This window comes from Aspergillus stella-maris (genome assembly GCF_047715825.1).
Source record: "Aspergillus stella-maris strain CBS 113639 unplaced genomic scaffold BDV14scaffold_112, whole genome shotgun sequence".
In the NCBI taxonomy this organism is placed as follows: Eukaryota; Fungi; Ascomycota; class Eurotiomycetes; order Eurotiales; family Aspergillaceae; genus Aspergillus; species Aspergillus stella-maris.
The window spans coordinates 1-13,919 of record NW_027396906.1 but is presented as its reverse complement, the minus strand read 5'-3'; the positions used below and the strand labels follow the sequence as shown (position 1 = coordinate 13,919).

The following is a 13,919-nucleotide window of genomic DNA, read 5'->3' as shown; positions in this document are numbered from 1 at the left end:
CTCGATCCCCACAGCTGCAGCTCGTCAGTTTCTCAGGCTGCGCTGATCTAGACCGCGATCCCTCGATCGCTGATGAAGCAGCCCAGGAAGTGAGCTCCCCCAGCAATCAGGGCTGCTGCTGCTATCGTCGGCTCCGGTATCCAGCTTCCAGCTTCCAGCTTTCACTCCTCGCACTTCCTTCTCCAACTTTTGCCACCCGGGGAGAGCAGCTGGTCTCCAGAATTCCAGCGAGGAATTGCCGAGCTCGGTCGAAGCCTGGATCAGTCGCTGGCCGTGCTCGCGAGTCAGTCTGCCGGTTGTTCTTGCCTCTTCGTTACCGGCGATGTCCGTAGAGCCCCCCTCCTGCGCCCTAACTGCACTACCATCAATACATCTCGTGGAAGCCTCTTGGTCCACACCCCGATCAGCCAATAATATCACTTGATTTCGCCTATTTTGCCTAGAACTTGACTGTTTGTGTGTACACTTCTTGATCTAAAGTGCGCTAACGCAGGCACTATTGTACGCCTTCAGCCACTGTCAGGTACGGAGAACAAGGGTTTTGTAGTTGAGATGCATAGAATCGCACACATAAATGCTTCACTTGCCTTTCTTTTTCTTCCGGGGTCTTTGCACTGCTCTGTCTGTCTTTTCTCCAGTCGCTCGTTTTCAGTCACTCGTTCAGAATGCCCAAGCTTGCTGGTTTACTCTGGCTCTCTGGCCTTTCTTTGGCTGGTCTTGCCCATGCCACTGTGACCTGCCACAATGAGGTCGACAATGCCTTTAAGAACCCTTCGTTTGAGACGGGTGACTTGGCCAACTGGGAGCTTACCAGAGCGCCTGTTTCTTCGTACTACCCAGCTGGGAGCATTGGCTCTGGAGATGCTGGAGATGGCCATTCGTACTAGTGAGTTCACTTTGCTATTTTGTATCTTTTAACAATACACAGGCTAACAAGAGAAGCTCTACCCCGGGAGTTCCTGCATGGTCCTACTTCAGCCAGACCCTGACCAACCTGGACCGGTCCAAGACTTATACTCTTTCCGTCGATGCTCGTCTGATGAACCTCAAGGGCACCCCTCTCCCAGACTCGTCGAACTGGTGTTATTTGGGATGGTCCAGAGATATATGGAGCAACCGGCTGTCACTAAACAAGTACACGACGACAGGCAGCAGCGAGTGGACTCCTGTTACCCTCAATTTCAGGCCCTACAGCTCCACCCAGAAGATCTTCTTTTTCTGGATCTGTAATGCAAGCCCCGGTACACTTCGGCTGGACATTGATAACTTCATGCTGGCCCGGAGCACGCTCGAGGTTTGCGAGACCCAGATCGATACTCAGACTTCGACGACGACTACTGCCGTTGACCTTTCCACGCCCATTGTCACTCTGACCTCTTCTATCGATGCTCCTGTCGATACCCCGACCACTACGCCTGTTGATACACCGACCACTACCCCGTCTACGACCCCTGCTTCTACACCTTCGACGACCCCTACCACCCTCATCACTCAGACCACCACCCCCTCCTCGGCTCCTGTCCTTATCTCGTCCACCTCTTCTCCTGTCGTGCCCCCGGTCAGCACCCCCTCAAGCAGCCCCATCAGCAGCATCCCTATCATCCACCCGTCGTCCCCTGTCGTGCCCCCCGTGAGCATCTCCACCAGCACTCCCATCATTCACCCTTCGTCCCCGGTTCTGCCTCCTGTTAGCATTTCTACCAGCACTCCTGTCATTCACCCTTCGTCCCCCGTCGTACCTCCAGTGAGCATCTCTACCAGCACCCCAGTCATTCACCCCTCGTCGCCAGTTCTGCCCCCTGCGAGCAGCTCGGCCAGCACTCCTATCATCGCCTCAAGCCACCCCGTCATCCCTTCCGCTTCATCACCCGCCGTTGTCCCATCTTCTACCCCCATCGTCCCTCCTGTATTGACCTCGAGACCCGTTATCCCCAATACCTCCGTCACCGCTCCTTTTGAAGATGTCACGCCTACCCCCACCCCGGGCGGTGCCACTACGACCACAACGGGCGACGAAGAGGACTTCGAGGAAACCGGCGCCCCTACCACGACGATTGGCGACGAGGAGGACTGCGAGGAGACTGCCACTACCACTATCCCCGGCGATGATGAGGACTGCGAGGAGACTGGTGTTCCTTCCAACCCTACTGATGGTGAAGGCTCTGAGGAGACTACTACGGCCACCGCTCCTAACGGCGAGACAACTTCAACTGGTGCTCCCTCAACCACTGATGGCGAGGGCTCTCAAGAGACCAGCAACCCCGGCGCTACAAACAGCCAGACGAACTCAAGCGGCGCTCCTACCACTACTGAGGGTGAGGGCTCTCAAGAAACCGGCAATCCCGGCGCTACCAACGGCCAGACAACCTCAACCGGCGCTCCTACAACCACTACTAATGGTGAAGGATCCGAGGAGACAGGTAACCCCGGCGAGACAGCATCCACCGGCGGCCAAACCACCAGTGCTTCCGCCACCATTACACCAGCCCCAACCACCGACACACCCTCCCTAACAACCTCCACCGTCCTCGAAACCCGCACATCAACAATAACCGCCTGCCCCTCCAGCATCCCCAACTGCCCCGCCGCTTCACAAACAACCTCCCTCGTAACAGAGACCATCGTCGTCTCGACCACAATCTGCCCCGTCACCGAGACCCAGCCAATAACCGCTGACCTGACCGAGACGACCTCGACCGTTTTCTCCACGCGCACGGCGACTATCACGGCTTGCCCCAAGTCTGTCACGGATTGTCCGGCTGAGCAGCACACTACTTATGTTACGACTGAGACGGTGTTGGTTTCGACTACTGTTTGTCCTGTTACGGAGGCTACTGCTACTGCTGTCCCTGGACAGAGTGGCTCTGGTGATGGGTCTAATGGATCTGGATCTAACGGCTCTGGATCGAACGGCTCTGGCTCTAACGGTGCTGGCTCTAACGGTGCTGGCTCTAACGGTGCTGGCTCTAACGGTGCTGGCTCTAACGGTGCTGACTCTAACGGATCTGGATCTACCGGCTCTGGCTCCAACGAATCTAATGCTGGTTCTGGATCTAACGGCTCCGACTCTCAGCCATCTGGCCCCAACGCAACAACATACACCGTCACAGAAGTCGAGCAGCCCACCGCCACTGCTCCTAGTGGAGACGTCCCCGTCGTCACAGTCACCATCACGACCGTCGTCGCTGTTGAGGCCTCGAACTGTCCGGCTCCTTACTACTAGTTGCCCTGGTTTACTTGGGTAGGAAAGGCTAGGCTAGGCTCAGCCAAGTTGGATCAGATGAGATCTGGTCTTGCTTGGTGTGGCCTGTTCCGGACTATTCATTATCCACACCTCTGCACTGAAAACGCGCTGGGGAACACGAGTATGATTCTTTTGTTTGTTAATATTGAGTTTATCACTGTTTAATGTTTTTGCCGCTGTTGGCTGGCATTTTCATACTTGAGCTTCGATCTTCGGGATTCGACTTCAATTGAAGGTCGAAGGTCGAAGCTGGCTATTTAGAGCGAGATCTATATACATCCTAGACTTAGATACAGAGCTAGACATCTTAGAGATCCGCTATTTATTTGTGAATATACACTTCTTTCTATTCCCATCTAACTCCGCTCCAATCACACATTGTTCGAAACCCAAAAAATAGAATAAAAATACAAATGAGGAAATAGTGACCCAAGCCGGGCCCGGCTGATTACATCGCTAGCGCTGGAGTACATTGATCCTGGTTATGAATATCAGGGGGGGGAGGGGGAACATGACGCTAACTGTACTCAAGTCTTGGTTGGGAATAGTATTTGGATATGCTTTGGATGGTATAGAGCTCTACCTACCTACAGTACAATACTGGGACACGAGCGGAGCAGAGTAGTCCTTAGGCAGCCCAGGCAGGTACGGTAAGGTACCTATGTTAGGGCTACCGGCTTTTAAGTTCCCCGTCCGCCGTCACTCTCGGCCGGCGCATACCCAATTCCCAGCGCACCCGTTGGGACCTGGGACTTAAAAAGTTGTTGGGAAACTATGTCATATTTCTGTCAACTCTATTTTGAATTCAGGATCCCAGTTATCAAAAATAACATAATCGTCTACGTCAAGCTCAAATTCAACGTTCCTGGCCTGAGCAGCCGAGACGTGGCTGGGCCAGACCCGGCGACCAGGCCCCCAGGTGGCGTGGATGGAGGCTCTCGACCACGATGCGAAGAAGCGGCGGTATCTCGGTCTCGCACTTGTGCTCACATAACTCTTCGGCTCCGAGTGTCTATTTGTGGATGATGTATGTATCTCGACTTCGAGTTGTCAAAAGTGGTTCGCTAGTACCACCTTGTCACCAGACAAGCGGGTCCAGGCTTCTAGGACCATCGCTCACAGAATTTTGCAGGTCATATTGCAGCTTCAAAAGCCGCTGGATACTGAAGCACGTCTGCATCTCTACTGCAGCCATATCCCCGTTCTTCCCCGATTTCGCCTCCAATATTAGGAAGGGAAAGAGTAAGGGTTCACCTTCATTAACAAAGGGGCATGTCACTAGGCTTTCTCGAAGTCTCTTGGGACTTCCATCGCTCGCCCCTTGCCTGGCAAAAGAATTCAATATCTTTCGGAAACTCTCAGTCTCCCTCAACCCGTAGACCCTGTCTGGTTCTTCTGATGCCTGGTCGTTCTTTCTTTTCGTCTTGATGGGTATAGATTTTTCCAGTTTGATTGTCGCTTGAGCGCGATCCGAAAATAGCATATTCACGCCATATTCATGACCACTAGTCCCCAGTTACAACCTCGCTAGCTGGAATGATAGCACGATCTCAAGTCTGAAAAATAGCGTCCTGAAGGAGAAAACTGCCTTACCTACTATATCCCAACTGATAAAAGCATTGACAAGGACGACGTTTCCGACGCCTGTTTTCTAGGGACTCAGCAAATGGCTCTGAGGATTGGACAGCTGCTTCAATTTCTGACTGCCAGAGCCTACTCCGGCATTTAGGGCTTGTATCAAACCACGTACGTCAGATACAAATTATAACCCCCATTTTTCGTGGGTGACAGGCTCTAGCTTACCAGGTGACTTCAACTGTAAACCTGTGGAGCACCTCTGGCTCAATAGTGAATCTCCATCCAGCCTCATTCTTTCTCTCGCTCCTACTCATCCGACTCCGCGCGACCAGTCGCGCTGCGCGCTGCTTCGTTTGTCGTCGCCAGGGTTTCTCAATCGAGTCTACCGAGATACTCTCACTGAAAGTGGAATGCTTCTGTTCTCCTAGTTTCTGAATATCTTCGAAGAGCCTGTGGTGGGCTTTTGGCCAGTCGACCGGTGGCACAGGGCCAAGAAAACGGACGTTGAGCTCTTTGGCGTACTCCCATCGTGCTCGAAACTCGGCTTGATCCATCACAAAATTGCGAAGTGATTATTATAAGCTGTTAAGATCCTTGGGTTCTCAGCTGTTTGAACTTCAGGTAGCTTACGTGTGTGTACTCATTTTGGCTTCGATACAAACGTTGTCGGAACATGGGTCCTTCCCCTGTCCTTGGGTGTCGGTCTGCTAGCCAGGATCATAAGTGACTAGGTAATTGCTAGTGCAGCCGCTCGTGACGCGTGCTGATTTTTTCTAACACAGCAGCCTCGCCGTTATGGCCAACGACCAGCTGCAGATGCTTTGGTGCTTTGATAAAAAAGATACTACATTTAATTTCAAGTACCGAGCTATAAGGTGCCTGATAACCATGCAGATAGATTTAATAATACTAAAAGACTAGGAACTTACAAGTTTAATGCTTATTTAGCTGGTATAAGTATTTGGTTATCAAAAGAATCCTAGAAATATTAGATAAAAGCCTACCTATATTAAAGTTGGAACACAAAGACTAATGTCAGCCAATCAATCAGGCGCTGCGCCAGCGTAACACGACAAGCTATGGTAGGAAAAAGGATGTCCTATGATGGACATGCCCGACATGTCCGGACGGCATGATGAGGATGACAAGGAACATGCCAGGCATGCCCATGGGAGCCGTACAGGCTGTGCGAGCTTGATGGGCATGATGGGGGAAACTATATAAGGACGCTCATTACCCGCCTGTATTTACTTTCTACCTCTTGTGCCTTATCTTCAGTTTACAGTAACATAGTCAGATTGCCAGACAATCGTTATTGCATATTCCATCACGCTTCTCTTTCACCTTGACATCAGAATACCTTAAGGTCTACCGACCCTAAGCAGGACGAACCTGACCTTATCTGACAGAGACTACCACTTGCCATTTATTTATCTCTCTACCTTTATTAGTCCTTGATTCACCAATAATTAGAACATAGCTAACGATAATATCTTTTTCGCCCACTTCTGATCAAGGCCCTTTTGTGGTGAATGTTCTAGGCCTTGAAGCTATTTCGTACTGCTAAGCGCACCGGTGTTTAAAGAATGGCTTAGATAGCCTGTCTTTAAACAGTTACAGTAAGCGAGCAAACACTCCATATTCAAAGTTTTCAGCTAGGTAAGGAAAGCAGATCGCGCGATGCAGGGAAGGCAGGAGGCAGGTGAGCCGGTGATGAATAAATCTCACCCTGTCTTTATTTCTTCTCACCTAATCTCACCCCGATTTCACGCCAAGTCATGCAATATTTGTCAAATATAGGTTATAGAATATACAATACTTGAAATTAACACATACGACCACAGGGTGTGGAGAACAGGGCTTCCCGTCCGCTCAGCCGTACTTAAGCCACACGCCGGTAGGTTAGTAGTATGGTGGGTGACCACATGCGAATCCCTACTGTTGTATGTTTTGCTTTTTTTTTGCGAGCAGTTATATTCTTTTTGTTTTGTTAGGTGAGAGTAACCGTTGTTGTGGTATTGGTTGTTGGGTGATTGTACGGAGTAGGAAGAGTGACACAATGTGGTGCGGAGTACTCGGTAGGTTGGCTACGGATATATCAGGTATATTTTTACTTGCATTAGAGGGGTAGGTAGACAGGTACTAGGTAGGCAACAAGACGAACAGGATATCCGGACCTAGTGATGGGTAGACTAGACACCTACTCCCAACCAAACTCTTAAATTCACAGTATGGACAAGAAAGCGCGCATTGGGCTAGGCTAAAGTACTAGTAGTTAGGCAAAGTGCTGTGCTCAAATACGGACATGGTAGGTAAAGTAGACTAAGACTAGGTACTATAGGTATTGATGCGAAACAATGTAGCCTTCCTAAAAACTTCTCAGCATCAAGTCTATGCGATCCCCAACGCCGGAACCATCCCCTGCTCCTCCTTCGCCTCGGCGCCAACGCGGTACGAGACGCGGAAGCGGATCTTCACGGCGTTGCCCTTGCCCATGTCAATTCCGTCGATGAGCATCTCTTGCTGCACGCCGTTTGTCTGGAGGGGTGCGACGTCCCGGCCGGATTGGGGGCGGAGGTGGAGTGTGTAGGACTGTTCAATTAGCTTCCTGTTCAATTAGGAAAGAGAGGGAAGTACCTTCTCAACAGCGACCTGGAAGTGAAGGTCGTTGATAACTTGGCTTGTGGCGTTTGAGAAAAGCGCGACGATGTGGATCTGGCGCTGCTGCTGGGGATGTCGGCGGGCGACGAATTCAACCTTCAGTGACGAGTTGAGTACTTGGACTCGGTTGGTGCTTGGTAACGAGCTGGCTTCCGGAAGAGATGATGCAAAGTTCCACTCGTCTTCATCTGCGGACTTGGGTTTTGGCTCGGGTGCACCGCCGGCGAGGTCGAGGAGGAAAGATCCTGCTGGGGCTGGTGCTTGCGCTTGAGGTCGAGGGCTTGCGGTGCCGGTGGACGGCGTTGGGGTGTGGTGACGGGGGCTAGCAGATACTAGAGACGCGAATGGGTCCACTGCAGGAGGTGGAGGTGTTGCAGTAGCCTGAGGCTGAGAAAATGCGGAAAGTGGTGTTGGCTGTTTTGATTGGGGTTGAGGTGAACTTAGAGAGCCGAGGATATCATAGTTTGGTTGGAATGCGCCCGAGGCTTGGGGTATCTGGGGGGGAGGGCTCGCTGTGCAACGTTAGCTTCAAATAATATAAGAAGACAACTCAAACCTACTCTGTCCTAGTGAGATACCACCTGATGGAATTGGCTCGTCGATCGACAATCCAAGCAGGTCATTCTCAAGAGAGCTGGAGCCTTGCGCCGGCTGCTCCGCGCCGCCATTGGTTTCAGGCTCTGGGTCGAAATCGATCAGGGACAGCTCATTGTTGGCGTTCTTCGACACTCCAGTCGTGGTGCCCAATGTACCCTTGGGAATCCTTGTCGCTGCTTCAAGATCGCCGGACTTAACAAGCTTGTAACGTTGAATCGTGCGGTGTATACTGTCGTTAATCTCCAACAGTTTGTGCACAGCTTCTGGGTCATCCGATTCTTCCTCGCACATTTTCTGAATCTTCGGGTGCGCACTTTGAAGAGCATTCGCAAGTTCCTACAGCCGTTAGACCTCGTTGAGTTTTCTGCCGAGTCGTCACTCACCTCAAACACATCGCCCTCCGCAATCTTATCACCCGGGCCCTGACTCTGCAGCATCTCTTCCAAAATCTTAGCCTTCTCCTGCACCTTGGACACCTCCTCGGCTGCCTTCGCCCGATAATCAGTTTTATGCCGAGTGTCGAATCCCGCCATAACCTTCATCAACCGGTTTGCCTCTTGTAGATCCGCCGGAGTTCCTCTCCGAATGAGCTCCTGCAGCTTCGCAGACTGTGCCTCTTTTTCCTCCTCTTCCATTTCCTCCGCCGAGCGCAGGTTCTAACAAGTCAGCACGACCCAATTCACCAAGACTGAAGACTTTGGAAGTATAAAACATACATCACTAGGATTCAAAACAGCTGCATCCTCCCTCCGAATCTCCGGAAAGACATAACCCTTATAAAGCAGCAACCTATGCATATCCCTTATATGCCCCAAATCATCCTTATACCTCGACGTCTGACAAATAGTCTGCCTCCACTCCTCAATCGACTCGAGAATGCGATGCTGGACCCTTGTGGCCCGCATCGCCGGGCGCTCGGGGAACCGACGAACGAGCTCATTGAGGAATTCCTTGGTGCTGATTTGCAGGTGGAAGGGGTAGCCGCAGTTTTTGACGCAGATGTCGAGGAGCTGTAGAGGTGTCGTTAGTTGGTGTAATTATGCTTGCGCCGGCCTTGCGCTAGGGAGGGGGCCGGAGAGGCAATGTGTCCTACCGCCAAAGCTAATAACGAGACATTCTGGTTGCGGGAATTGATCAGGCGGACGATGTCGAATGCGGCTTCGCGGGGACTGTTATTTCGGTTAGAGTTCTCTTGTCTTTTGGTTTGTGTGTGTAGTTGGGTTGCTCCGTTGCAAATCGGACAGCGCGGCGCTGGGGCGGACGGGCTGGGTGTACTCACGCATTGCCCTTCTTCGAATTGATCAAGTCCGCGACTTCGAGGTTCAGCGCGAGATTCGGCTCGTAGTGTGAAAGATCGCAGGCATTTCCTATTGACAGACACCCAGATTAGCCAGTATATTAATTGTCAGTACAAGCTATACGTACGAATCGCCCGTTGAAGAGGGGTGAAGCCCAGGTCAGCATAGGCACCACCAAAGCGGTCCCTAGCTGCCATCCGTGCAGAAGCGGCCTCCAGGGTGACGGCGGGGCCAAGAAAAGTAACTAAAGTTGGGAAGGTAGGATTGAATTCCAAAAGGTGAGAAAGGGAGCTCTTAGAGCTGAGACGGGCAGCGTTATCGGGCAGGGAGGAGATGTGGTGGAGTTGAGGAGGACTGGCCGATGGGTCGCTCGCCCGGCGGAGAGCGAGTCCAACTCCAGCGGCGTTTAGCTCTATTTCCACGTGTTGGCAAGACATTTTTGGTCCGAGTTCTTGACACTGACGTCGCAAACTCTTTTAATTCTTTTATTAAGACTGCGAGTGCCTACATACTTGCTTGATTTCAATCCCACTGCTCTCGATACTAGAAAAAAGATGGTCCGCCACAAAAAAGACAACTTCTCGCGCGGCGGCAAGAAATTCTCCAACCCCCGCCCACGCCCAGTACCCCGCGATGGCAACAGCAATGAGTCCGGCAATGGCTCCTCACGACCCCCCTTCAAAGCCGCCTGCTGGGATCTAGGTCACTGCGATCCGAAGAGATGCTCGGGAAAGCGTCTGATGAAGCTCGGCCTCATGCGGGATCTCGCGATTGGGCAGAAGTTTCAGGGCGTGGTTGTTTCGTGCGTATACCTTCATTCAGAAAAGAAGGAGGACGTTTGAATGGACTAGAGACTAATTGGATTGAAATGAACAGACCAAACGCAAAAAAAGTCGTCTCCCCCGCTGACCGAAACCTCATGGAACAATACGGCGCTGCAGTGGTAGAATGCTCCTGGGTGCGCGTAAAAGAAGTCCCCTGGTCGCGCATCGGCGGGAAATGCGAACGACTCTGTACGTCCCGCTCCTTCTACATAACCAAAGTAGCCTTACTCACAAAGTCCTCGAATAGTACCCTACCTCATAGCCGCAAACACAGTAAACTACGGCAAACCCTGGCGGCTCAACTGCGTCGAAGCCCTCGCCGCCTGCTTCTACATCTGCGGGCACGAAGACTGGGCTCAGGAAGTCCTCAAGAATTTCCGGTACGGCGAGGCCTTCTTGGAAATCAACTCGCAACTACTCAAGCGGTACGCGGCGTGCGCGGATGAAGAAGATATCAGGAGGACGGAGGAGGAGTGGCTTGCTAAGATCGAAAGGGAGTATGAGGAGAGTCGCGTTGAGGGGGCGGATGATATGTGGACTGTCGGTAATACGAATCGGATGAGTAGGCCGGATTCGGATGATGATGATGATGAGGGCAGTGAGGATGAGGATGAGGATGGCGAGGGCGGGAAGAGGAAAAAGGAGGATGGGAGTGATGCAGAGGAAGAAAAAGAGGAACGAGACCCCTACGCTATATCCGACGACTCGGAAGACGAGGCGCAAATGGCGGCTATAAGGGCGAAGATCCTCAATTCCAAGTCCTTCCAGAATCCGTCTGCTTCGGATAAACCGCAGCCGGAGAAGATTGAGCGGCCGGAGCAGCGGCCGCTGGAAGATTCAGATGCCCTGTCTGGGTCGGACGACAGTGAAGATGATGCTTTTGATAGTATTATCAATGCGACGCCAGTCACTGATCGGACGGGGATTATAGCTGCGCAGAGAAACAAGGGCAAGGAGACGTTTAGTGCTTCGTTCTCGAGGACTGTCGTCAATGCGCCGAAGAGGGGATAGGGGGAAGGCAAGAAGTTTACGCTATATAATGATTGTATGAATATATCAAATGACCCTTTTGACCCAATTAGATTGCTATAGACATGAAACTGGCTTGTAACTTATGCATGGCATCTACAAGCGTACTCTTTTCTCAAACAAAGCTAACCTGGTAAAGGATTCCCGTCATATGAATACCACGCCTAACGATAAGACATCAAAGCAGGAAAACACGCGAAACAGGGATATTTTGAGTAATGATGTGCATGAAAAGACAGGAGAGCATCCGTATTTGCAAAATGACCAAGAACCCATGACAACAAATCCCAGACATACCAAGAGCCCGGTGGCTCACATTACATTACATAGAGTAGGTTCACATCTAGTACCGTTAGTAAACCTGTTGTAAAGAAAGAAAGAAAAACAAGCATTAGGAGCACGTACCCAGTGGGTGACTCGAACTCAGCTGTGGTTTCTGTGAGTACTTGGCTTCGAGCTCATCTCGAATACTGTTCAAGAGTTGCACGTAGCTCTGCTGGGGGTTCTTGCGCATAGCGGTAATGAAAGCCCACGACATGGCACCGGTAGCTTGACCGGCAATCTGGGCATCTTGACTGGTCTGGGAGTCCTTGCTTCCGGACCACATGATGACATCGGCGGGACTGGTCTTGGTGGCCTTGGTTCGTTCATAGGCTTCGTCACCCTTGGCAGCCTTCTTCAGGAAGCCAACGGCCGTCGACATCATACCTCCCATGTCTCCACGAGCATACGATGAGATGACACCCAATAGACCTTGACCAGCCTCCTTTGCGAGGTTGGGCTCCTTGAGAACACCCTGGGTGGAGTAGATGTATGGCAGGTCCAAGGCAGATCCTGAATGGCAAGAGTCGAAGATGGCTGTGAGACGCACACCCGGTCGAAGAGACTTCACCATGATACGGTGCATCTCGTCATCGACAATGTGTCCGGCAACTCGGAAGTCCACTGGGTAAATAACCTCGTCGTAACCGTCGTCCTCATCACCGTCCAAATCAGGTGTCTGACCTCCGTGTCCAGAGTAGTGGAAGAAGAGAGAGTCGTTGGGCTGCGCGTCCTTGACGAGCCAGTGCATGGCGCGGAGAATGTTGGCCTTTGTCGGCTGGCTCATCGGGTTCTGTTGGTCATCTGTAAGGAGCACCATGTCTTCCCGTGCATAGCCGAAGTTCTGGTTGAGGTATGTAGACATGTTCTTCACATCGTTGATACATCCCCGCAGTTGACCCTTCTGGCCAAAGTAGTTAATACCGATTAAGAGAGCCTTTCTCTTTCCTGTGCAACGGGAGTATTGGAAGCTGTAACCTTGAGGCGCGCCGTGGCCGAAGGCCTGGGGGTTAGAAGGTGGAGGAGCAGGACCATGGCCGCTGGGGGCTGGTGGGTAGTGGCCCTGGTAAGAAGAGTCTATAGCTATGTCAGCGAAGTCAATAAGATGGATAAAGGGGTTGCGCACTTCGTCCGTGGTACTGGGCTGGAGGAGCAGGCGAGGATGGGTATCCTTGGGGAGGACGCTATATCGAGTCAACAACCAACTTCTCCAAGACAATATCCAACACATACATTGTAGCCATTCTGAGGAGGATAAGGTTGAGGCGAGTGGTGGCCGTATCCGTAAGGGTTCGGAGGAGGGGCATGTTGTTGGCGGTAGTCCTGGCCGGGGTAGCCGCCGCCGTAAGATGGTTGTTGATGGTGATGCATTTGTCTTTTAGATGATGAATCCAGATCAGTACACGTGGACACTAATAGAAGAAGAATGCGAAAGTGTAGAGAGAGTTGAGGAGAAGGAAATTGGACAGAAAGTAAGCGAGACTAGGTAGCAATCTTACTGGTATGGAGGCGGGGAATTGTAGTTTTGAGGAGGATACGGTTGCTGCGGCGGGGGGTACCCGGGCGCGCCGGAATAAGGAGGGTAGTAGGACATTATGTAGGCAGATGGCAGACGGCCAGACCGGGAAAGCTAAACGAGGCCCAACCTAGACAAATGGGAACGGCAGGGCTGAGAACAACAACGTCAATGCACTGGCACACTGACAGAGATGGTGGTGAGGCCGAGGGACGTGAGCGAGAAAAGATGCAGCCTGAGAGATCAGGTGGGGAATGCTCCCGCCATCGGTCTTGGTCTTGGGCCCATAACATACTGTCTTACGTTACACTTACAGAGCCCAGCCTTAAATGTCAACACTCACCACTGCTGCACTCACGGAATCGCCGACGGGTTTCTCAGCCAGCCGACCTCGAGCGTCACTAGTGTTATCTGATGTGTCGCTGGTTGGTCCAATACCTCACTCCGATCTCCTGTTCATCGACCTCGGAGCTATCGGCATTCACTCCTGCTGGCTGCTTCCAGTTCGTTCTTCCCTATCAGTGCCTTTCTGCCCACCCACCGCTTTCGCTTTTGGGTGCGCCACGCTTTCTTCGTAACCACGCATTCTTCGTCGTTTTTAGACAACATGAAGCTATTCACAACATAAATAATTATCTATCTATCCAAAAAATCTCTCCTGCTTCTCGTGCACGTCTCTCGTTCTCAATATTCTCCTGGATTTGAGTCTCCGAGCGTGGTGGGGGCTCGTAGCCGTATATCTTTTTAAATTGCTTTGCCAGCCTCTTCCGGTCCTTCTCTCTTTCATTCTCCTTCCGCGCCTCAATAGATCGAATTGCATCACGAGTCTTTAGAATACCATTGCTACTAAG

At 51.7% G+C, this 13,919-nt stretch overlaps 5 protein-coding genes across 5 annotated transcripts; 2 read left to right on the top strand and 3 right to left on the bottom strand.

The window, feature by feature from the left end:
• The first annotated feature begins 895 nt into the window (after positions 1-895).
• On the top strand, positions 896-3,947 carry BDV14DRAFT_17350 (uncharacterized protein). Its single transcript, XM_073768746.1, has one exon. It carries the CDS (start codon positions 1,040-1,042, stop codon positions 3,221-3,223), a length of 2,184 nt encoding a protein of 727 aa, XP_073622093.1. The 5' UTR covers positions 896-1,039; the 3' UTR covers positions 3,224-3,947.
• A 781-nt stretch (positions 3,948-4,728) lies between these two features.
• On the bottom strand, positions 4,729-5,620 carry BDV14DRAFT_17346 (uncharacterized protein). Its single transcript, XM_073768738.1, has 2 exons — positions 5,048-5,620; positions 4,729-4,975 (listed from the first exon to the last, which is right to left on the bottom strand). Exons 1-2 carry the CDS (start codon positions 5,374-5,376, stop codon positions 4,834-4,836), a joined length of 471 nt encoding a protein of 156 aa, XP_073622092.1. The 5' UTR covers positions 5,377-5,620; the 3' UTR covers positions 4,729-4,833.
• Positions 5,621-6,755: 1,135 nt separating this feature from the next.
• Positions 6,756-9,722, bottom strand: BDV14DRAFT_185244 (VHS domain protein). The gene is made up of 8 exons (XM_073770631.1): positions 9,506-9,722; positions 9,360-9,447; positions 9,174-9,249; positions 8,797-9,090; positions 8,464-8,736; positions 8,044-8,416; positions 7,460-7,995; positions 6,756-7,414 (listed from the first exon to the last, which is right to left on the bottom strand). Exons 1-8 carry the CDS (start codon positions 9,573-9,575, stop codon positions 7,214-7,216), a joined length of 1,911 nt encoding a protein of 636 aa, XP_073622091.1. The 5' UTR covers positions 9,576-9,722; the 3' UTR covers positions 6,756-7,213.
• A 62-nt stretch (positions 9,723-9,784) lies between these two features.
• Positions 9,785-11,573, top strand: BDV14DRAFT_17285 (ribosome biogenesis TSR3 family protein). Its single transcript, XM_073768645.1, has 3 exons — positions 9,785-10,180; positions 10,255-10,391; positions 10,450-11,573. The coding sequence occupies exons 1-3, from the start codon at positions 9,933-9,935 to the stop codon at positions 11,211-11,213; spliced, it is 1,149 nt and encodes a 382-aa protein (XP_073622090.1). The 5' UTR covers positions 9,785-9,932; the 3' UTR covers positions 11,214-11,573.
• Positions 11,549-12,923, bottom strand: BDV14DRAFT_205948 (caspase domain-containing protein; the record flags this gene model as incomplete). The annotated part of the gene is made up of 4 exons (XM_073774818.1): positions 11,549-11,574; positions 11,637-12,629; positions 12,679-12,736; positions 12,786-12,923. 4 exons carry the CDS (start codon positions 12,921-12,923, stop codon positions 11,549-11,551), a joined length of 1,215 nt encoding a protein of 404 aa, XP_073622089.1.
• Positions 12,924-13,919: the final 996 nt, after the last annotated feature.